Genomic DNA, 24,193 nt, shown 5'->3' with positions numbered 1-24,193 from the left:
CACAAATGCACACCTACCTACCTGCCTTGCCTTCAAGGCAAGCTTTGTTCCCACAGAACTCAGCAGAAATACTCCCAGCCTAGTGAAGTAACCAACTGGTTTGCAAAGGTCCAACCAACCTGGATACTTAGGGGAAAGCCTAAGATGTGCTCTTTGACCTCCAATGTTACTGTCCAACTCCAGGGTCAGAATCACCTCGAACTGATCTCTCCAAGGTGAGCTTGTTGTGGGAATAGGAATAGACTCAAATCAGGCCATTTTGGATTTCCTTCCTCTTCAGCTGTGTCTCTTTAAGAGAACTCTTTTCTTAACTATTTGAGTATTAGGGTTTTCACAGACCTGAGCCCGTACCCAAAGCTTTCATTCTTTCTTCAAGGTACAGTTAGTTCCCAGCCTGAAGTTAATGTGTGATGTTGAGCCCATGATATTGCTAGAGAGTGAACTTGGGGCTGGGGGTGGGTTGGGGGTGCATTTCCTGGGGTGAATATTTTTCTTTTTATTTTTTTGCCGTGCCACGCGGCATGGGGGATCTTAGTTCCCTACCAGGGATCGAACCCACGCCCCCTGCAGTGGAAGTGCTGCGGAATCTTAACCACTGGACTGTCAGGGAAGTCCCTTTTTCTTTTCTTAAATATTTTTCGTATTGAGCTCCTGATTGCTAATCTTAGGGTTTACTGACCTAGAGTGAACTCTTTACCGATTAATTCAAGATAAGCACAACCTCCAAATAAATAGCAAATTCTTATTGAAAAACTTAAAACTAGGGGAAAAAACTGGGTTTGTTCAGTTGGCAAACGTTTGTTCATCCCTGTTGTTGGCCAGGTGTTAGGAATGTAGTCCCAGACCCTCTTGGCAGTTAAAGAATTGTCTGTGCAATATATCCCTTTCTTACCTCCTACCCCTTATGTTTTAAAGTATGGTAACTTGGAGTGAGTTCTTGGTAAATGTAGGTTATAATAATTTGATGGAGAGGGGATCTGTGAACGTTGCCCAAACTTGTTAACATTTTCTTATAGCTCCTGATGCTGTCCTGGCAGTGTTTTGTTAAGTTTCCCCGTTGGAAAAGAACTAAAGGCTCACTGAAAGAGCTGCTCTCTTATGACTGTAGAAGTTGGGGCTGGGAAAGAAGAGGAAAATACTAGATGTGCTTCTGGTAGATAGACCAGGGGTCAGCAAACTATAGCTTGTGGGCTAGTTATTTTTAAAAATTAATTAATTAATGGCTGCGTTGGGTCTTTGTTGCTGCGCGTGGGCTTTCTCTAGTTGTGGCGAGCGGGGGCTACTCTCGTTGCGGTGCGCGGGCTTCTCACTGCGGTGGCTTCTCTTGTTGCGGAGCACGGGCTCTAGGCGCGTGGGCTTCAGTAGTTGTGACTCACGGGCTCAGCAGTTGTGGCTCGCGGGCTCTAGAGCGCAGGCTCAGTAGTTGTGGCGCACGGGCTCAGTTGCTCCGCGGCATGTGGGATCTTCCCAGACCAGGGCTCGAACCCGTGTCCCCTGCATTGGTGGTGGGCGGATTCTTAACCACTGCGCCACCAGGGAAGTCCCTAGTTACTTGTTTTTATAAATAACATTTTGTTAGAACACAGTCACATCCATTTGTTTATGTGTTGTTTGTGACTGCTTCTGCACTCTGGTGGCAGAGTTGAATAGTTGTGACAAAGACTATGTGGCCTTTAGAGTCTAAAGTATTTTCTCTCTGGCCCTTAATAGAGAGTTTGCTGTATGTAAGCTATAGTATCACGACTGCATAAATGTGTGCAGTATATTTACTTTGGGTTGTTTAAGAAGAATGTTGATCATATAGTAGGATTGTTGAAAAAAGAATCTTTCTGCCTAATACTGCTAATGCATGTCCTTGTGTGTATGTTCCAGGATCTGTCTGGTTCAATAGACGATCTCCCCATGGGGACAGAAGGAGCTCTGAGCCCTGGAGTGAGCACATCAGGGATTTCAAGCAGCCAAGGGGAGCAGAGTAATCCAGCTCAGTCTCCTTTTTCTCCCCATACCTCCCCTCACCTGCCTGGCATCCGAGGCCCCTCCCCGTCCCCAGTTGGCTCTCCTGCCAGTGTTGCTCAGTCTCGCTCAGGACCACTCTCGCCTGCTGCAGTGCCAGGTACCCTTGAGTGCTGACCTTTGGGGAAAGGGAAAGAGGACTGGCCCCCAGCAATATTAGGGAGCCCCAGCCTTCCACTGGCAGAGAGTTTCCCTTCAGCATTTGAAGAAGGGAGATGGGAGCCCCTTTGCTGGATCCTTTTGTGAATGGGATACTGGGAGGTTCTTGGCCTTCTCAGAAGTCATTTCCAGTTCTAACTTGACCTTCTGGCTAGAATTTCCAGGCTTAGCCATAGTTGGCTTACTTCTTTCTCTGTCTGGAGCAGGCAACCAGATGCCACCTCGGCCACCCAGTGGCCAGTCGGACAGCATCATGCATCCTTCTATGAACCAATCAAGCATTGCCCAAGATCGAGGTGAGAGGCTGGGCTTCAAGGGAGGGGGGAGCAGGGCAGAGGCAGACCTTTGATTGATTATCTGTGCAACAGCTTTTGGAGAGCTATATGACCATGAAGCTTAGGACAATCTCAGCAGCAGGTTGTGAAGTTAGGATGGGCTTGGCCACCTTGGTGTCTCCAGAATTAATGTTCCCCCACAGTCATTCTTTGTTGGTCATGTGTTTTGATGGATTTCCCCCCTACATTGTGCCTAATTTGGTCAGCAAATACTAAAAACTCAGCATTGAATCTTTACCCTTTAAATCCTACCTCTTTTTGGGGGGAGAGGGGGGTCATTGCTGTTTGTTTTTTCAAACCTCCATTTAGTAGAAACAGTTGGCATGCCCTGGTTAATGGCTGTGTCACTTTTGAGTGTGCCTAAAAGAGCACATAATTACACAGCAAATAAGAGCCCCCGTGCAAGTATTTGCTAAAGAAAACGTAGATAGTGAAGTCCTAGGGTAAGGGAGAGCATTTGTTCCCATTGTATTGAGGTACTAACTGTATGGACACTACCCACAAATAGGTTACATGCAGAGGAACCCCCAGATGCCCCAGTACAGTTCCCCCCAGCCCGGGTCGGCCTTATCTCCACGTCAGCCTTCTGGAGGACAGATGCATACAGGCATGGGCTCCTACCAGCAGAACTCCATGGGGAGCTATGGTCCCCAGGGAAGTCAGTACGGCCCACAGGGTGAGTATACTACCGTAGGAGTACATGGAGGTGAGACGAGATAAGAGTTCCTTGTTTGATATGCTGCTCTCTGGGTTATTAGAGTAGAACTGTCCTTTGCCTTAAGTCCACCAAGGCCAGGCCCTAAAGTAGGGCAGAACTGCCATCATGGGAAAGTCCTTGAATATCTCTGAGCCTCTGTTTCATCTCTAAAATGGGGATAAGGTATTTAGCCCAAGACTGAGCACAGACACTTAGTAAATGGTCATTATTGGTTATTAAACTTTTTTGAGTAAATTAGTCCTACTAGAGTAGATCTTTGCTCAAAATCAGCCCTAGATGGATCTAAAGCTGAATTTCTTAAACAGAGCATGGAAGATGAGTATGTAGAAAGGAAAGAATTCTGGGAGTTTAAGGGCCTGGATGGCAGCATAGCCAGCCTTGCCTGCCAGACAGCCTTGCTCTGTGCTGTGCTGTCCTTAAGATGAGGGGACGACTGAGGCCTGCCTTTAAATACTCCTGGCCCCTCCCCCCCACCCCCCACTTTTTTTGTTTTTAAATGGATCATGAAGTTTTGTTGTTGTTGTTTAAAGAGACCATGAAATTGGTCTCTTTCCAGACCAAATATTGAACGATTCCCATTGTTTGTTATCTTTGGAGTTTTAGAGTTGAGTGTTATTAGTGAGTTGCTAGTGAGTCACTAACCAAGTCTCTGCATCTTCTCTCCTTCCCCTTCCAGGAGGCTACCCCAGGCAGCCAAACTATAATGCCTTGCCCAATGCTAACTACCCCAGTGCAGGCATGGCTGGAAGCATGAACCCTATGGGTGCTGGAGGTCAGATGCATGGGCAGCCTGGCATCCCACCTTATGGCACACTCCCTCCAGGGAGAATGAGTCATGCCTCCATGGGCAACCGGCCTTATGGCCCTAACATGGCCAATATGCCACCTCAGGTTGGGTCAGGGATGTGTCCCCCACCAGGGGGCATGAACCGGAAAACTCAAGAAACTGCTGTCGCCATGCACGTTGCTGCCAACTCTATCCAGAACAGGTAAGGCCTGGGAAGTGAAGAGGGAGGGTATCAGTGCTAGGAAACTCGTTGTAGAGTCATTTAGGCTGTTGAGATACTTCTGGACCTAAATCATGTTATCTTGGTAAATATGCATTTTATTGAGAGCTCTTTAGAAAACCAGGTTTCTTTACAGTGAAAAATACAGCAGAAATGCTGGTTTGTAAGCATCTGAGATTGGTATCAAATTTCACATGACCAGATATCATATGTAAAGAACTTATAAAGTATACATTATTTTGATTAGTAAAGTAAGTCTTCAGAGTTTATTTCTTCTGCCAGTCTAGCTTCTTGGTTTCCAAAAGGATTTTTTTTAATGCAATTTTATTTATTTGTTTATTTATTTTTGGCTGCATTGGGTCTTTGTTGCTGCCCGTGGGCTTTCTCTAATTGTGACAAATGGGGGCTACTCTTCATTGCAGTGCCCGGGCTTCTCACTGTAGTGACTTCTCTTGTTGCAGAGCATGGGCTCTAGGCACGCGGGCTTCAGTAGTTGTGGCACGTGGGCTCAGTAGTTGTGGCTTGCGGGCTCTAGAGTGCAGGCTCAGTAGTTGTGATACACGGGCTTAGTTGCTCCGCAACACGTGGGATCTTCCCAGATCAGGGCTCGAACCCGTGCCCCCTGCACTGGCAGGCGGATTCTTAACCACTGCGCCACCAGGGAAGCCCTCCAAAAGGATTTTTAATGATTCACATGATTTGGATCTACGATGTAAGAAATGGAGGGTGGTGAGGTTATGGTTTGCCATTTCTCCTACTCTACTGTGTGGTCCTGTGTATTTGACTCTGGTGCAAAAGTGCAGAAGGCTCATGTGATTTGGTTTAATGACTTCAAGATTCATCTCTTCTTCCTTGGCCACTGACTTCAGTGACTGTGATTCTACTGTTTTTGAAGACTGTCTGTGTACCCCATTGTTGGTGCCTACAGTTCTTAAAGTGACTCTTACTGGGATGTTGATGAACCACGGTAGAATAGGGTGATTGACTATAAAGAGGTGGATTTGGTAGTACTTCAGAATGAGGGAAGCACAAAGTTTGCAGTAGACCCATCAAGAAAGAATGCAAAGGGGAGTTCCCTGGTGGCCTAGTGTTTAGGATTCTGGGCTTTCACCGCCATGGCCGTGGTTCAGTCCCTGGTCAGGGAACTGAGATCCTGCAAGCCGTGCAATGCAGCCAAAAAATAAATAAATAAGTGTTTTTTGGGGTATAATTTTAAAAATAAAATAAAATAAAAAGAATGCAAAGCCCCTCCAGGTGCCATGCTAGAGTAATAAAATTGAGCATTTAATCTAGGCCTTTTGCCATAGTGAGGGCCCTTAAATGGAAACACAGCTTGACTTTGGAGATGCCTTAAAAGGAGGCAGTATTTAAGAGACACTGTAAGACTCCATTCTTCAAGGAGTGTATCCTTTAAAGTTGAGCTATGATTTCCTTTTGGGAGCTTGCACCCTCTTAGAACCGTTTGTGGGTGGTAGAAGATAAGAATATCTCTGTGCATGGTTGTGGTTTGCAGGAGCCATAAACTTTTTCCTTGTAAGCCTAACTAGATGATCTTGGCTCACACAGCCCTATTTAGCTCAAGTCCCAATCTGAAAGCTTAGTGTCTCTAACTCTTGTCTCTGTCTCACACTTTGCATCTTCTTTCTCAGGCCACCAGGCTACCCCAATATGAATCAAGGGGGCATAATGGGAACTGGACCTCCCTATGGGCAAGGGATTAATAGTATGGCTGGCATGATCAACCCTCAGGGACCCCCATATCCCATGGGTGGAACCATGGCTAACAATTCAGCAGGTAAGTCCTAGTCATCGTTCAGCCCAGGGATTTCTTCCAAAGTGATCTTCATGTCGCAAACCTATTGGACTTTTTTCTCTTTTATAGGGATGGCAGCCAGCCCAGAGATGATGGGTCTTGGGGATGTCAAGTTAACTCCAGCCACCAAAATGAACAACAAGGCAGATGGGACACCCAAGACGGAATCTAAATCCAAGGTAATGATTTATATCTTGACCCCTCAACTTTCTGTCCCATCCTTTCAGTGATAGGAAGAAAAAGAAGAGAGGGTGATTAGATTCCAGCCTTTTATGACACCAACTAGATAATCTTGGAAAAGGGTTCTGTCGCCTCTTCTTACCATGAAGGGTCCCGGGATAATAGTTCATCACTGAATTGGGTTTGAGTTAGCCTAAGGGGTCCTAACGTAAGTAACATGTTCTCACAGCTGCCTGATATGGAGGAAATGCCAGACCTGCAGAGTAGAATTCTCTGCACTGCTCTCTCTGAAACTGTGACCCCTGTCCTTATGCATTGATAGATGGTGTATGCCATGGGGGACTAGTTCTTCTCTTCCTGGACCTTACTCAGAACAGCAGGAATGGTTGGTGCCCTACGTTCTATAAAGTGGGAGACGAGGCAGGTGGGGTTTTGGGTCCTTGGCCTCTCTTAGCTTGGTCCTGAGTGTGCTATTGGTTGGGCTGTGTGGCATTCTGGGGACCTGCTCAGTATTCAAGTCATTTAAAATATTTCGGCCCTTTGTCATACCTCATTTTCCCTATCTTATAAAGTAGGGGAAATAAAAATCATAGCTGCCACCTCTTGTGGACGTTCACCTGTGGCTTCCAGACCCTTTTAGTCATCCTCATGTCTTGGATAGGATATCCAAAGCCATTCAGGCAGGACCCTTCCTTTCTTTTTTTTTTTTTTTTTTTTTTTTTTCTTTTTGCGGTATGCGGGCCTCTCACTGTTGTGGCCTCTCCCGTTGCGGAGCACAGGCTCCGGACGCGCAGGCCCAGAGGCCATGGCTCACGGGCCCAGCCGCTCCGCGACATATGGGATCCTCCCAGACCGGGGCACAAACCCGTATCCCCTGCATCGGCAGGCGGACTCTCAACCACTGCGCCACCAGGGAGGCCCAGGACCCTTCCTTTCTTGAGAGGAGGAAGAGTTGGTTTTCATTTTAGTCAGTTGTCTCAAGGTCATGTTTTGTGTTTCTTGAGTTCTCTGAAACAGTCTGTAAAAGTGTGTCCAGGCTCCTGGGCAGTAGTATGGGAGTAGTGACATTGATGTCAGGTGGACAGGGTTTGACTCTCAGTCCTGCTGCTTAAAAGCTGTGAGATCTTAGGCATGGCCTCCTTGTGCCTGCTACCTTATCTTTTAAGAGAAGGATAATTTATGATACTTAATGTGCCAAGGCCTCTAGCACAGCACTCAATACATAACACATAGGCAGTGTTAGCTTTCTTTCTTTACAGGAACGTCTAGCTCCCTTTTGTGTTTTGTGAAGGCAGTGCAGATGTTAGTGACCACCCCAGAATGAGAAGCTTTACCACTGCCCTAATCAAAGGGATTTCTAAGACCCCTAGCATAGGCTTTGAATCTGACCAGTTCCTAAGAATCTTGACCTGCCCCTTTCAGAAATCCAGTTCTTCTACTACAACCAATGAGAAGATCACCAAGTTGTATGAGCTGGGTGGCGAGCCTGAGAGGAAGATGTGGGTAGACCGTTATCTGGCCTTCACGGAGGAGAAGGCCATGGGCATGACAAATCTGCCTGCTGTGGGTAGGAAACCTCTGGACCTGTACCGCCTCTATGTGTCTGTGAAGGAAATTGGTGGATTGACTCAGGTGAGTGCCTGGCACTTGGCTTCCCCTGTGGTTTCAACAAGCCTCTCTCTAGGTGCTCAGTGGCATCACTGGTGCCATGCATCCCACAGGCACATCACCCTCTCCTGCTGCTCTCTGAGTCACATACTGACAGACCAGGGAGCTCGGGCCTTCCAGAAGATAAGGCAAAGGGAGGAGGCTGAGACCTCCGTGGGTAGTGTAAAGTATTAGCATTAACTTACCATGTGTCCAGAGTCCCCCTGGGTTGCAAAAATCGGGCAAGTCTGTGGGCATTCTGATTCCATGGCATTGGAGTAGTAGACAAGGGCAAGGTTCAGAGATGGGTCTGGTTTTGAATTCTTTCTTAGCCACTTATGATATATGTGACCTTAATCAAGGTGTATAACTACTCTGAGCCCTCGTTTTGCTCATTTGTAATGTAGGGACAGTGTGTATCCTGTTAAGACTATCGAAAGCTGGGGATAAACAAAGCTTTCAGCAAGATTTCTGCCACATAAATTGGTCTACAAGGTGGTACAAAGAAAGCCAGAGTAGTTGTTGATCCTTTCATTCTAGGAAGCTTCCCAATGGAGATGAGATTTCAGGAGCTATTAAATAGAAATAGTTTATGAAGGAAGAAGTAGGTGGGAAATTGTGTTTAGTCACTCTGTATGGGAGACTTAAGTGATTGGGTTAATCTCCACTGGAAACCTCTGAACTGAGCACCACCCTGAGCCTTGCGCCTGCCCTAATAAGTTATATCTTTGTTTTACACTCAGCCCAGGAGTCAAACAGGTGAGGCAACGCTGGCAGACAGCCCACTGTGCCTTGCAAACTTTCCTCCTATGTATATTCTGTAGTCATCATACCAGGAGCCTGCTATTGGATCTGAGTGTGTGGCTGAGCTCAGGGGGAGGCGTCGTAGGGAGGGGTGTATTCCAAACCTTCTAAATCAGAAGAGAAAACAGCTGTCACCAGCAGAAAAGAAAATGATTGGAATGAAGCCAACCAACAGTCAGTTATGAATTCCTTCTCCCTCAGGCTTTGTTCCCCTCCCCCACAAAAGGAAAACAAAATAAAACAAGACACGTGCACACCACCACATAACGAGCGTGGGAAGCCGAGCCACAGCAGGCTTCTGAGGTGACCCTGGGTTCATTCCTGCCATTCTCCCTGGTATTGAGCTCTCGTAGTCAGGGCTCTTGTACCTGTAGGGAAAGGGGGCATTGGGTTAGGTTTGGCAAACTGTTGATTGGGACTCACTGGACCTAAGATGAGGTATAGAGGGAATCCCAAAGCCTGGGTCTGTCTTCTAGTTTGCAAAAGGTTGCCAACCTTTTAGATGCAGTGATGTGATTGAACTCTAAAGACAGAGTTCAGAGGAGAAAGAGTGCTGTTACAAGTTAGTTTGTGAAGGCTCCAAGAAGGAAAAAGATGAGTCCTGAGCTTTTCTGAAGGATTAGTAGGGTTTAGGGTAGAGGGCGGTGGGGGGGGGGCGGGCATTCCAGTTGACTGGCCCAGATGGCATGCTGATGGGAAAGAGTCTGGAGTATACCCTACCAGTGCCACCTCCAGCCTTCAAGAATCTGCTCAGATATTCCCTGCTCTAGGAAGTGTTCATCGAGGTTGTTCCTTTCTTTGCTTCCTTATCACTCTTCTCTGGTGTCACAGGTACCAGACCAGCAGGTATCAAAACATATTGAACTCCTTGTGGATTGGGACTGGAAAGCCAGTGTTTCTAGCCTTGAGAGACAGGCTTATCACATGGTGGATGAATAAACATAATACAAGAAGGGGACTTCCCTGGCGGTCCAGTGGTTAAGACTCTGCGCTTCCACTGCAGGGGTCATGGGATCCATCCCTGGTTGGGGAACTAAGATCCCGCGTGCCACGCAGCGCAGCCAAAAAAAAGGAATACGTGAAGAAGGAGACCTGCCTGGCTAAAGCAGACAGACCAAGTGTAGGGACTGGGGGACTGGTCTTGATCAGTGTGTGCTGAGGCTGAGGAGAGGAGGCAGAACTGTAGGCCGGCTGCTGGGAAGGGGCAAAGAAGTCATAGGGTCTGAAGCATCTCCCGGACAATCAAGACAGTAACTGCTGAGGGAAAGGGGCTTGTAGTTATATGTCATTGAGATGCAGGGAGCAGTGACGTAGAATATCAAATTTGGAAGGAGCCCCACACTGAGAAAAAAAAATCAGATATGAAAACCTCCAGTTTGACAAAGTAAAAGTCAAGCAGGGTGGTCGTTGATATTGCCACACGTCTTCATTTTATAAAATGTTAGTTTTTATCAGTGCATTTAAAGTATGATTTGGATCTGGTGGTGATTTGCACATCATTTCTCAGCAGTACAGCTGTGTAAAGCAAAGCCCGTACCTTCTGAATTCCATTCTCTCTAATAGTGGTGTAAAGTTTGCCCTATTTTGAATAAGCACTGTCTGACAGTTGCAGTGATGTGTGGATAAAACCTGCCCAGGGTAGAGGGCAGCCATGGATTTAATGTTTATTGTGGACTCTCCGCCAAGCAAGGTTAACTTTTGCGGTTAACTGAGAACTGTGATATCACAAGATGAGTACCTGGTCGCCTGATGGGGTCTGGGGGAGGTGGGCAGGAAGACCAGATGGACGATATGCCCCCAACTCCTCTGGTTGGTTGTACAGGTCAACAAGAACAAAAAGTGGCGGGAGCTTGCGACCAACCTCAATGTCGGCACCTCGAGCAGTGCCGCCAGCTCCTTGAAAAAGCAGTACATCCAGTGTCTCTATGCCTTTGAGTGCAAGATCGAACGGGGAGAAGACCCTCCCCCAGACATCTTTGCAGCTGCTGATTCCAAGAAGTCCCAGCCCAAGATCCAGCCTCCCTCTCCTGGTAAGGATCGGGGGGGCAGCCTCACCAAGGCTCACCCTTCAAGGGTGGCATTCAATGGACTTGACACGGGGAGGGGGAAGGGTAAGCCGGGACGAAGTGAGAGAGTGGCACGGACGTATATACACGAGCAAACGTAAAAGAGCTAGCTGGCGGGAAGCAGCCGCACGGCACAGGGAGATCAGCTCGGTGCTTCGTGTGTACCTAGAGGGGTGGGAGAGGGAGGGTGGGAGAGGGAGGGTGGGAGGGAAGAGATATGGGGATATAGGTGTATGTATCGCTGATTCACTTTGTTATACAGCAGCAACTAACACAACATGGTAAAGCAATTATACTCCAATAAAGATGTTTAAAAAAAATGAAAAAAAATAAAAGGGTAGCATTCAAGGGTCCAGGTTCCTTCTTCACCAGTGCCTGCCACCAAGGATGTGCTTTGCCCTGTCCTACCACAGAGCTTAACAGGTTGGCAGACTAAAGAGCGGGCAGTGGCGACTCCCTTGGGAGATAGTTTGCAGCAGCCCCTAAGTTTTAATTTTCATTGTGCACCTGGCATCTTGCCAAGTGTTTGTAAACTAGTGAGTGGGAGGGACACCAGAGGAGTCGGGAAATCTGACAACTAGCAGTGAGGCAGGGCCATCTGGGAGCTTTGGCTCACTGATGTCAGCGCCTTAGAATGCAGCTCAGACTAGAGCCCTGAATTCCCTGGGGAGCTGAGATGGTAATGAATGGGAAGGAGGGGGTGGGGAGGGAACATGAATGGAGCTCTCTGCTGGGAGTGCCTCTGCCCACCCTCCTTTCTGAGAGGAGGACCGGGCCTGGACAGGCATGGGGAGGGACGAAGGCCAGGGCTCCTAGAAGGTGGGTGTAAACACATGCGCCCTGGTGTTGACCTCTGAGGGTATAGTGAGTGCCTGAGATGACTCATCAGCTGGGGAGGCCTAATCCGTGGGATATCTGCTGCTGGGAATGGTAGCTAATGGAAACATTAATTATGGGAAGTTCTGTGCTCATCAGCTTAAGGGAACATTAGAAACTGCACAGTGACACTGGTTAGATGCTTGAGAATAGGAGTTCCTAGGCTCCTGCAGTGTTCTCCAGGTTTGGGGCAAGATGGAACCTCCCCACCCAGCATTCCAGGGCCTCTTACTGGGAGCTTCTGTACCAGCATTACAAGGTGTAATAGGTTAGGTAGGGTCCTTGGGGGAAGTAAAGAAAAGTAGTCAGGGAAGCGGACAGACTCAAGGAATCACCAGCATGTTGATGGCATTGCCACACCACTCCTGGTCTCCAAATGTGAACAGCAGCAAAAAGCGATAGCGCTCTCAGATTTCCTTCTTTATTACTGGCCTTGCAGATCCTCTCTTGAGAAGGGTTATTTAGGTCTTAAAGAATCCTAGTTCTAGCCTTATAACGATCTGCTTCAAAGAGATCCTAGGGCATTTGTGTGTTGCTGTGAGAGTTAAACACTTTCCTGCTCACCCTGCATCTCTGTCCACAGCGGGATCAGGGTCAATGCAGGGGCCACAGACACCTCAGTCAACCAGCAGTTCCATGGCAGAAGGGGGAGACCTGAAGCCACCAACTCCAGCATCCACACCACACAGCCAGATCCCCCCCTTGCCAGGCATGAGGTAAGGCCTGGAGCAGGGACAGGTGGTTTGGGGGATCCTGGACAGAAGTGCATGAGCTCCAATGCAGCCCAGGGCGGTCCCTGCTCTGCCTGTCCAACCAGTGACTCCCATGTGCCTTGCATTATCGGAGGAATTTCTTTATTTGGGGTCTAATTGGCTTTCCTCACTCTGGAGCAGGAGCAATTCGGTCGGGATCCAGGATGCCTTTCCTGATGGAAGTGACCCCACATTCCAAAAGCGGAATTCCATGACTCCAAACCCTGGGTACCAGCCCAGTATGAATACCTCTGACATGATGGGGCGCATGTCCTACGAGCCAAATAAGGATCCTTATGGCAGCATGAGGAAAGGTGACCAACTGCTGTTGGCCTTACGTCCTTGAAGACAGGGGAATTGCAGGGGCGGGGGATAGTCTTGAGAGTGATTGAAGGTTTCTTGTCAAGCCATCCTCCCTTCTTGTCTCCCTCTCCCTGGCCTCACCTTGTCATCCCTTTATAAGTATGTCTTCTTTGCTGGTTGGGGCCATTTTAGATCTCTGTTAAAGACCTGTTAGTTGGAACAAACCTGAGCTCTGAAGAGGGCCTGGGTCTTTGGGGCAGGCAAGGTGTAGGCTGCTAGGCCTCCTGACCAACCAGTTTGCTCACCGTCTTCCCTTTTGCTCTTAGCTCCGGGAAGTGATCCCTTCATGTCCTCAGGTCAGGGCCCTAACGGCGGGATGGGGGACCCCTACAGTCGAGCTGCCGGCCCTGGGCTGGGAAATGTGGCAATGGGACCGCGACAGCACTACCCCTATGGAGGTCCTTATGACAGAGTGAGGTAAGCACGCCCCACCTCCCACCCGCCGTCCCGCACCAGCACCCCACAGCTGTCACGGACTCAACCTGCTTCTCCAATATTGTTTAGGACGGAGCCCGGAATAGGACCCGAGGGAAACATGGGCACTGCAGCCCCACAGCCGAATCTCATGCCTTCCAACCCAGACTCGGGGATGTATTCTCCTAGCCGTTACCCCGCGCAGCCGCAGCCGCAACCGCAGCCGCAGCCGCAACGGTAAGTAAAGCCTGGTCTCAGTGCCACGGTGGCTCAGGCTTCCCCACTTCCCACCCTGATCCTCTGTTTCTCTCCTTCCTGCAGACATGATTCCTATGGCAATCAGTTCTCCGCTCAAGGCACCCCTTCCAGCAGCCCCTTCCCCAGCCAGCAGACCACGATGTATCAGCAGCAGCAGCAGGTGAGGAGGGTAGCGGGTGAGCTGACACACAGGTTCCCCCGAGAGCCAGTTAGAAGGCTAAGTCGTGCAGTCTGTGAAGCCCACTTTAGATTCTTTGGTGTTCCTCTCCCACCCCGATGGCCGGTTCTGTCTGAAGAGCCAGGCCCTCAGTCTCTTCCCTGTTTGGAGTCTAGTCCCGTCTCTAGTTCTCCAAAAGGGTTAGAAACAGGCCTTATTTTGATTTTTGAACTTTTCCACATTTTTCTACTTAGAGTAAGGGAGAGCCAGAGGGAATAGAGAGTGATTCTTGCTTTCAGAAACAACTTCAAAAGATAACTCATAAAGGTGATTCCTTTGTTCCCTTGGAGTCTGTGTCCTCCCTTCCAGAGGGGCAGAAGTAAGCCCAGCAGGTGTCTGGTGTAGCATCTGGGCAGCTGTGGGGCTTGTGTCCCTGAGGGCAGAGTATTAACCTTTCCTCTGCTTGTCCCCGTCTTAGAATTACAAGCGGCCGATGGATGGCACATACGGCCCTCCTGCCAAGCGGCACGAAGGGGAGATGTACAGTGTGCCCTACAGCACGGGGCAGGGGCAGCCCCAGCAGCAGCAGCTGCCCCCAGCCCAACCCCAGCCTGCCAGCCAGCAACAAGCTGCTCAGCCTTCCCCTCAGCAAGATGTGTACAACCAGTATGGCAATGCCTATCCTGCCTCTGCTGCTACTGAGCGCCGACCAGCAGGCGGCCCCCAGAACCAGTTTCCATTCCAGTTTGGCCGAGACCGTGTCTCAGCACCCCCTGGCTCCAGTGCCCAGCAGAACATGCCACCGCAGATGATGGGCGGCCCCATACAGGCATCGGCTGAGGTTGCTCAGCAAGGCACCATGTGGCAGGGGCGTAATGATATGACCTACAGTTACGCCAACAGGCAGAGCACGGGCTCTGCCCCGCAAGGCGCTGCCTATCATGGCGTGAACCGAACAGATGAAATGCTGCACACGGATCAGAGAGCCAACCATGAAGGCCCATGGCCTTCCCATGGCACACGCCAGCCCCCATATGGTCCTTCTGCCCCCGTGCCCCCCATGACAAGGCCCCCTCCATCCAACTACCAGCCCCCACCAAGCATGCAGAATCACATTCCTCAGGTATCCAGCCCTGCTCCCCTGCCCCGGCCAATGGAGAACCGCACCTCTCCTAGCAAGTCTCCATTCCTGCACTCCGGGATGAAGATGCAGAAGGCAGGTCCCCCAGTACCTGCCTCACACATAGCACCTGCCCCTGCGCAGCCCCCTATGATCCGGCGGGACATCACCTTCCCACCTGGCTCTGTTGAAGCCACACAGCCTGTGTTGAAGCAGAGGAGGCGGCTCACGATGAAAGACATCGGTAAGGAGACCTCCTTGATTGGGTTGCTTAATCTGCCTCTTTACATCTTGCTCATTGTTCTCTCTCCATCCCGATGCTCTGGATGAATTAAAATCTGGTCCCGTGTTGACTAAAGTAGAACCAAAGAACTTTGGGTAAGGAAGAAATCAGCTGATGTCAGGCTTTACTAAAGGAATTGCCACACAGTGATGTCCTAAGAGAGCCTAGAAGCCGTGAGGGGCAGATGTGTGTCATCTCCTAGATTGGAACTGCCTCTCACCATGCGTTCTCTTCAGAGTAGCCTGACTGATGAGCCAGCTCTGGGGTGGGGGGCGCCTCCTGCCAACCTGGGCTTGGTGGATGGACGACGTGGAGGTTTATTTCAGGAACACCGGAGGCATGGCGGGTAATGATGTCCCTCAAGTCTGGGCTGCTGGCAGAGAGCACGTGGGCATTAGACACCATTAACATCCTGCTGTATGATGACAACAGCATCATGACTTTCAACCTCAGTCAGGTGAGTACAGGTGCCTGGGGAAGATTGGGAGGGCCTGGGATCTTCTTGAAGTAGATGATGCTAAGTGACCAGGGAATTAAGCCATTCCTGGCCAACATGGTCTCCTTTCTCTCACTTGCTGTCTGATACCTTCTATGCCAGTACTTTGCCACCAGCCATGGGCCTAGAATACTGAGAACAATAATTGTGTAATTTAGTCAATCAGGATTGACTTCAAAGGGGGAAACTTGTTGGTATTGGTAAGAAACGCAGATTCTGTTGATGTCAGTGAGGACACCATATTTTTTAGACCAAGAAGAACCTGTGGTCTCTGTCAGTGAGTAGAGCAATTTCTTTATTTTCCCTTTCTTTCTTCATCCACTCCGAATAGAAGAGGTCTTTCTTGATCCCATTTTTCCTAAGGTGTAGAATGGGAAGTGTAAAGAAGTGCACGCTGCTGGGCGGGGGCTGGGGGGGGCAGTTAATGCAGAGGTGGTTTTCCAGACCTTTTCTCCATAGACACGCACCTGGAGTTTTCTCAGCTGGGAAGACTTTCTGCTGCACTATCCTACTCTTTCTTTTGATCATCCTCAGCACCTACGAGCCCATCTGTTAAGGAGTTGACTAGGGGGGCATTGTTATTAATAGTTCCCATTTACTGTGCCCTCACTTTGTGCTAGGTACTTCATATTTTCTTTTGTGTCATCCTCACTGCAGCCTTCTGAGGCAGATGTGGCCTCTTAGAGATGAGTAAATAGGCTCAGAGTCTTATCTTTGCCCAGGTTCACACAGCTGTTAGCAGTCTTTCTGAATCCAAAGCCTGCTTCCCATGAGAAGGAAAAGGAACAAATATTGATTGAGCAATTTCCATAAGCCAGGCACTTGACATATTCCATTTAGACGTTAGAACAACCCTGTAAAGTTTAGGAATGTGCATCATTTTCAGTGGAAAGATAGGAAAGCTACAGCTCAGAGAGTTTAAATCATACAGATAGTTCCTGGAAAAGCCAGAATGCGAACCTGGATCTTTTTTTAAGTCTAAAGCCCTATTTTTTTCCTTTCTGCTATACTTTTTAGCCAGAGATTAATCTGACTGGAGATTAATGTTTTCTGCTAGGAGTAGTAAATGGCCTGTACAGGATCTAAGCTGACATCTGGGTCTGTCTAGCACCAGCTTGGAACAGTGTTTAGAGAATATAAGCGTCATCCCACTCATTATGTTACATGATGCACAGAGGTCCAGCCTCCTGGAAAAGTTGGGGAGCTTGGGGAAGAGAGCGAATGAACATCTGTCCACCCTGCATTGCGTTGGAAGGTGTTATCCCACCACGCCTAGCCTTGGGCTCCACTTGGCAGTGGAATGTAGAGAGTGTCCTAAGAGGGACAATGGCAGTGACCAACGGGTAGGAAACTGGGCCTGGTGAAGAGAAGCAGAAATTAGTTGAGAAAGGTGAGGGTGAGAGGTGGGTGGCACTGGTAGGTGAGGTGCAGAGTTGCTGGTCAGTGATCCATCTGCTGAGGCAGGCTTGTGTGAAGATTGTTTGGGCAGAAGGGAGAATTTTGTGCTAAGCAGAGGAGAGTTCAAATGACTTGCTTTGTGGAGAGCCTTTGGGAAAGGAGAACTCTGACTCTCCCAGTGATAAAGACACCTGACCTAGAAGGGAAGAGGGGAGATTAGATAGAAGACCTTGGCAGGCCTCTCAAGTCAAGGATTCTCTTCTTAGCCCACTTTTCTCCCTTAATTTATTTCCTTTTCTTTCTCTTCTAGCTCCCAGGGTTGCTAGAGCTCCTTGTGGAATATTTCCGACGTTGCCTGATTGAGATCTTTGGCATTTTAAAGGAGTATGAGGTGGGTGACCCAGGACAGAGAACACTACTGGACCCTGGGAGATTCAGCAAAGCGTCTAGTCCAGCTCCTGTGGAGGGGGAGGAGGAGGAAGATCTTCTAGGTCCTAAACTAGAGGAGGAAGAAGAGGAGGAAGTAATTGAAAATGATGAGGAGATGGCCTTTGCGGGCAAGGACAAAGCCGCCTCAGAGAATAGTGAGGAGAAACTGATTAGTAAGTTTGACAGGCTTCCAGTAAAGATCGTGCAAAAGAATGACCCGTTTGTGGTGGACTGCTCAGATAAGCTTGGGCGCGTGCAGGAGTTTGACAGTGGCTTGCTGCACTGGCGGATTGGTGGGGGGGACACCACTGAGCATATCCAGACCCACTTTGAGAGCAAAACAGAGCTGCTGCCTTCCCGGCCTCATGTACCCTGCCCACCAGTCACTCGGAAGTATGTCACAGCAGTAGAGGGTACACCAGGGACAACAGAGCAGGAGGGCCCCCCGACTGATGGCCCTCCAGAAAAACGGATCACAGCCACTATGGATGACATGTTGTCCACCCGGTCTAGCACATTGACCGAGGAGGGAGCTAAGAGTGTAGAGGCCACCAAGGAAAGCAGCAAGTTTCCATTTGGCATCAGCCCAGCACAGAGCCATCGGAACATCAAGATCCTAGAGGATGAACCCCACAGTAAAGATGAGACCCCACTGTGTACCCTTCTGGACTGGCAGGATTCCCTTGCCAAACGCTGCGTCTGTGTCTCCAATACCATCCGAAGTCTGTCATTTGTGCCAGGCAACGACTTTGAGATGTCCAAGCACCCGGGGCTGCTGCTGATCCTGGGCAAGCTGATCCTTCTGCACCACAAGCACCCGGAACGGAAGCAGGCGCCACTGACTTACGAGAAGGAGGAGGAGCAGGACCAAGGGGTGAGCTGCAACAAAGTGGAGTGGTGGTGGGACTGCTTGGAGATGCTTCGGGAAAACACCTTGGTCACACTCGCCAACATTTCGGGGCAGTTGGACCTCTCCCCATACCCCGAAAGCATTTGCCTGCCTGTCCTGGATGGACTCCTACACTGGGCAGTCTGCCCTTCAGCTGAAGCCCAGGACCCCTTCTCCACCCTGGGCCCCAACGCCGTCCTCTCCCCGCAGAGACTGGTCTTGGAAACCCTCAGCAAACTCAGCATCCAGGACAACAATGTGGACCTGATCCTGGCCACACCCCCCTTCAGCCGCCTGGAGAAGTTGTACAGCACCATGGTGCGCTTCCTCAGTGACCGAAAGAACCCGGTGTGCCGGGAGATGGCTGTAGTACTGCTAGCCAACCTGGCACAGGGGGACAGCCTGGCAGCCCGTGCCATTGCAGTGCAGAAAGGCAGCATCGGCAACCTCCTGGGCTTCCTGGAGGATAGCCTTGCTGCCACACAGTTCCAGCAGAGCCAGGCCAGCCTGCTCCACATGCAGAACCCGCCCTTTGAGCCAACTAGTGTGGACATGATGCGACGGGCTGCCCGTGCGCTGCTGGCCCTGGCCAAGGTGGACGAGAACCACTCGGAGTTCACGCTGTATGAGTCACGGCTGTTGGACATCTCGGTATCACCGTTGATGAACTCATTGGTTTCACAAGTCATTTGCGATGTACTGTTTTTGATTGGCCAGTCATGACAGCCGTGGGACACCTCCCTCCCTGTGTGCGTGTGCGTGTGTGGAGAACTTAGAAACTGACTGTTGCCCTTTATTTATGCAAAACCACCTCAGAATCCAGTTTACCCTGTGCTGTCCAGCTTCTCCCTTGGAAAAAAAGTCTCTCCTATTTCTCTTTCCTCTTCCTTCTCGCCCCTTCTTCCTCCCGATCTTTCTATTCCCTGTCCTCACTTTACTCCCCTCAGGACCCTGCCCTATTTGAAAAGACAAAGCTCTGCCTACATAGAAGACTTTTTTTATTTTAACCAAAGTTACTGTCGTTTACAGTGAGTTTGGGGAAAAAAAATAAAATAAAAATGGCTTTCCCAGTCCTTGCATCAAGGGGATGCCACATTTCATAATGTTTTTAATGGTTAAAAAAAACAAAAAAAAAAACAAAAAAAAAAAGGAAAAAAAAAACAAAAAAAAACCCTGAAGGACAAAAATGGTGACTGCTGAACTGTGTATGGTTTATTGTTGTACATTCACAATCTTGCAGGAACCGAGAAGTTCGCAGTTGTGGACAAACCCTGTTCACTGGAGAGGCCTGTGCAGTAGAGTGTAGACCCTTTCATGTACTGTACTGTACACCTGATACTGTAAACATACTGTAATAATAATGTCTCACATGGAAACAAGAGAAAACGCTGGGTCAGCAGCAAGCTGTAGTTTTTAAAAATGTTTTTAGTTAAACGTTGAGGAGAAAAAAAAAAAAAAGGCTTTTCCCCCAAAGTATCATGTGTGAACCTACAACACCCTGACCTCTTTCTCTCCTCCTTGATTGTATGAATAACCCTGAGATCACCTCTTAGAACTGGTTTTAACCTTTAGCTGCAGCGGCTGCGCTGCCACGTGTGTATATATATGACGTTGTACATTGCACATACCCTTGGATCCCCACAGTTTGGTCCCCCTCCCAGCTACCCCTTTATAGTATGACGAGTTAACAAGTTGGTGACCTGCACAAAGCGAGACACAGCTATTTAATCTCTTGCCAGACATCGCACCTCTTGGTGCGATGCTGTACAGGTCTCTGTAAAAAGTCCTTGCTGTCTCAGCAGCCAATCAACTTATAGTTTATTTTTTTCTGGGTTTTTGTTTTGTTTTGTTTTCTTTCTAATCGAGGTGTGAAAAAGTTCTAGGTTCAGTTGAAGTTCCTGATGAAGAAACACAATTGAGATTTTTTCAGTGATAAAATCTGCATATTTGTATTTCAAACAATGTAGCTAAAACTTGATGTAAATTCCTCCTTTTTTCCTTTTTTGGCTTAATGAATATCATTTATTCAGTATGAAATCTTTATACTATATGTTCCACGTGTTAAGAATAAATGTACATTAAATCTTGGTAAGACGTTTGTGAAGCTTTTTATTTTTAAACTGTTTAAAATCTTGACCCTTTTGGGAGTGTTGGGGAGCTAGTCCTGTTCTTGCGAGTCCCCCTTGGTATACTCTCTCCCTAAATGGTGGCATCCTGGACCCTGTCATTTCTGCACCATATTCACTTGACCTTCCACAGTCTAAGTCTGACTTTAAGAAAGCTCTAGAGATGATTTTACCTGCAGAAGAAGTTCTAGGCATAAAAAGCTTGTTAGCCTCTTGAAGTAAAGTGGGTTTAAGTAGCCAAAGAAATTGATGATACTCTAGGAAAAAACTTTTGGAAATAGTTGGCAAAGGGAGGATCTCCGTTTTTCTTAGAGATATTTAAAAAGACCATTATCTGGAGTCAGCCTCCAACTTAACCATTTATTTCGCCAGACCAGCTCTCTTCCCTGATTCCAGATCAGAGCATTCAGCTGCCTTTTAAAAAAAATCTTTAATCTATCTATCCGTTTATGGCTGCGTTGGGTCTGTTGCTGCGCGTGGGCTTTCCCTAGTTGCGGCGAGCAGGGGCCACTATTCATTGTGGTGCGCGGGCTTCTCACTGCGGTGACTTCTCTTGTTGCAAAGCATGGGCTGTAGGTGCACAGGCTTCAGTAGTTATGGCTCATGGGCTCTAGAGCACAGGCCCAGTAGTTGTGGCGTGTGGGCCGAGTTGCTCCACGGCATGTGGGATCTTCCCGGACTAGGGCTCGAATTCGTGTCCCCTGCATTGGCAGGCGGATTCCTAGCCACTGTGCCACCAGGGTAGCCCTCAGATGCCTTCTTGACATCTTTGCTTGAAAGTTTAATTTGAATATGCCTAAGATGCCCTGTCTTCCCCTAGAAACCTGCTTCTCCCATAGTTTTCTCAGGAAATGGCAACTCCATCGCTTGGCCAAAAACATCCTTGACTCCTTTCATTTCCACATCCAGTCTGTTAGCTCTCTTCAAAAAATAATCCTCAGTCCAGCTACTACCACTGTAGTTCAAGACACCATCATATCTTTCTTGAACTCAAAATATCCTCCAAACTGGCCTCCCTGCTTCTGCTTTTCCTGGTGTTTGAACCTATTTTCAACATAGCAACCAGAATGCTCCCTTTAAAACCTAAGATCAGAATCCTTCAGTGCTTCAGCCTTACTCTGAGTAAAAGTCCAGATCTTTGTAATGACCTACATGTCCCTCAGTTATCTATCTTACTGTTACCTCTTTGGTCTTCTCTCTTCCCCATTGCTTGTTCCACCATACAGAGCTGTTTCCACCTTGAGACCTTTGCACTTATTGTTCCCTCTGTCCAGAATACTCTTTCACCAGACAACGGCATGGCTCAAGTCCTCATCTCCTTCAGGTCTTTGCTCAAACATCAGCTCAGTGAATCTTTCCCTGGCCACCTTATTTAAAATAGCAATCTGGGACTTCCCTGGTGGTCCAGTGGTTGAGACTCTGTGCTTCCACTGCAGGGGGCACAGGTCCGATCCCTGGTTGGGGAAGCTTTGCATGCCGCGTGGTGCAGCCAAAAAAAATAAAATAAAATAGCAATCTGTTCCCCTGCCTCATTTCCCTTCTCTGCTTGATTTTTCTTTATAGCACTTTTTACCATCTGGCTTACTGTATATTGTACTTACCTACTGTCTTCCACTGTAATTAATGTAAGTTCTCTGAGGGCAGGGGGTTTATTTGGTTCATTGCTATATCCCTGTCCTACAGAACAGCCTGGCACATAGTAGCCACTTACTAAGTAGCTGCTGAATGAAATGGTAGATGTTGGCCAGATGCAGTTACATTTATAAGGCTAATGTTGCAATATGTAGCTTCTCCATTCATCTCCTTCCTTAGGGAGACAATGGAGAAACCAGAAGCAGTAACAGAGAAAATGCTATTATTGTGGACACTTAGAAGCAAAACAAAACAAAAGGTTTCTATTGAGTACCTACTTGTGTACCAGACATAGTACATCAAATAATTCCACAACAGTCCCATGCCTGTGAGGTCAGTATTCTGGCTCCCATTTTACAGCTGAGGAAAGCAGCTTGTTTGAGCTCTCACACAAAGGTCCCCCTGACTCCAAGGCCCGTGTTCTTCCTAATACACCACACTCCACCTCCTTCCTGGGTTGGAGGACAACCAGGAGTAACGACCCAGCTGTGGAGCACAGCAGGCAAGATTCGTTTTTTGTTGTGTTTAGCATGAGGTAAAATTGTCCCAGGAATTTCAGTCAAGTGTTCATCAAACTAAGTGTGGTTGTTAATATTTGGGTCAGGGACAGGAATGAATAATTCATACTTCTCCATTGAGAGAGGGGGAAATAGAGACAATTGGCTAACCTTTGTCAACTAAGATGCTTTCCTAGGACCCTTCTGGAAAAAACTAAATGGCAAGCTTTTCATATCTATATTTTGGTGAGTAATACTGCTATTGGCTATTTTTGCTCTGGGCTTCTGAAACTCCAATTTCTAGTCAAGAAACTGCATTTCTGGGCTGTGTGTGGAGCATTGCCTAGGAGTTTGGTTTCCTGGGTTCTTTTCATCTGCTCTCCTGCAATGCAGGAGGAGCCTAGCCTGGTGTCCAGTTTCTGACTGGAGTTACCGCAGGCCGAAAGAGCTGCTAGCCACTGAGCTGTGAGTAATTTGCTTTTGAGAAGTAAATAGAACCTCGCCAGTAGAGAACCCAGGGGTGTGGCCAGTAAGTAGTTCTTTTCCCAGGCTCCTCCCTCCCCAGCCCCGCAAGTGACCGTAACCTTCTTTCAAGGCTGGAGAGCAGCCAAGTCCAGCCTAAACAATACTCTCAACCTCATTGGCTCTTTTGCCTTGCGGCCACTACCACCCCCAAGTGGCTAAGGCCCTTCCCACTGGGCCTCTCGGTGGGGTCAAGGTTTTCTAACTACTGAAAGGCAAACACTGAAGAAAGGGTGAAAAACACCTAGTATCCGTGGCCTTTAAATGATCAGCATTTGGCTCCTGAAATTGGGAGGAAGGGTGGGGTCCTTGTCCCAGGGTGGATGGGCATCCTCAAGTGATATGTATGGCCAGAGCCAAAAAGGATGCTTCTGGTAAATGTCCAAGACCTGATTGGTGCCACCCCTAGTTTCAGCATGGATTTAAGTGTCATCCAGCATCCTTGGAAACTGCCAACGAATGCCCACGAAAAGAAGTAGCATAAAGTTTGGGTAAGGTACAGCTGCCTGTCATCACAGGCATTAGCCCTGCCTGCTAACAGCTGGCAGTGACAGAATCAGAGGCCAGTGTGCTCACGTTTGTCCCATAATGGCCTGGCCTCAAAGCCAAGGTCAGGATCAGCTACTCCGTCATTCCCCTAAGATTAGGACCACGGAAAGTTTGGTGTCTGGAAACTGAGTTACTGAGAGATAGCCAAGGCCGTCTCCAGATGTGGCAGCAGAGCAAGGCAGCTGCAGAGAAAAATGAGTCGTCAGGTGGCTCCCGGGAAGTGAGAGCTCCATGAGAGGAGGCTCCATGAGAACTCCCAACTTCCTTCACAGCTTCAGTGGGAAAATCACTTGCTCCCCTTCTCGTTCAGGGAGTTGGAACAGCCCATCTTTTTTAAAAATAAAATATTTATTTATTTATTTTTGGCGGCATCAGGTCTTAGTTGTGGCACGCCGGATGTTTCATTGCGGCGCACGGGCTTCTCTCTAGTTGTGGCGTGCGTGCTCCAGAGCATGTGGGCTCGGTAGTTGCGGCACTCAGGTTCTCTAGTTGCGGTGCGCGGGCTTAGTTACCCCACGGCATGTGGGATCTTAGTTCCCCAATCATGGATTCAACCCGTGTCCCCTGCATTGGAAGGCGGATTCTTAACCACTGGACCACCAGGGAAGTCCCTAACAGCTCATGTTTATCAAGCTTTGTGCCAAGCACTATAAAATCCATAGGGTAGATGATATTATCATCTCCATGAGG

At 48.5% G+C, this 24,193-nt stretch overlaps 1 protein-coding gene across 2 annotated transcripts in view; it reads left to right on the top strand.

Annotated features, from left to right (window-relative positions):
* Positions 1-20,321, top strand: part of ARID1A (AT-rich interaction domain 1A) — a 71,409-nt gene extending 51,088 nt beyond the window's left edge. The window contains exons 5-20 of one of the 2 annotated variants that reach the window (XM_081217718.1): positions 1,873-2,113; positions 2,379-2,468; positions 3,016-3,183; positions 3,902-4,214; positions 5,882-6,027; positions 6,115-6,224; positions 7,648-7,857; positions 10,499-10,706; positions 12,202-12,334; positions 12,509-12,684; positions 13,000-13,150; positions 13,238-13,384; positions 13,469-13,565; positions 14,041-14,926; positions 15,292-15,422; positions 17,170-20,321. In XM_081217718.1, coding sequence (XP_081073844.1) covers positions 1,873-2,113; positions 2,379-2,468; positions 3,016-3,183; positions 3,902-4,214; positions 5,882-6,027; positions 6,115-6,224; positions 7,648-7,857; positions 10,499-10,706; positions 12,202-12,334; positions 12,509-12,684; positions 13,000-13,150; positions 13,238-13,384; positions 13,469-13,565; positions 14,041-14,926; positions 15,292-15,422; positions 17,170-18,900 — 4,938 coding nt within the window. In that variant the 3' untranslated portion in view covers positions 18,901-20,321. The remainder of the gene's footprint in view (positions 1-1,872; positions 2,114-2,378; positions 2,469-3,015; positions 3,184-3,901; positions 4,215-5,881; positions 6,028-6,114; positions 6,225-7,647; positions 7,858-10,498; positions 10,707-12,201; positions 12,335-12,508; positions 12,685-12,999; positions 13,151-13,237; positions 13,385-13,468; positions 13,566-14,040; positions 14,927-15,291; positions 15,423-17,169) is intronic. The other variant, XM_081217717.1, reaches the window with a different exon arrangement.
* The last annotated feature ends 3,872 nt before the right edge of the window (positions 20,322-24,193 follow it).

This window comes from Mesoplodon bidens, assembly GCF_964165515.1.
Source record: "Mesoplodon bidens genome assembly, chromosome: 2".
Taxonomy (NCBI): Eukaryota; Metazoa; Chordata; class Mammalia; order Artiodactyla; family Ziphiidae; genus Mesoplodon; species Mesoplodon bidens.
The sequence above is the reverse complement of the archived record's forward strand: the minus strand, read 5'-3'. Positions and strand labels throughout refer to the sequence as shown.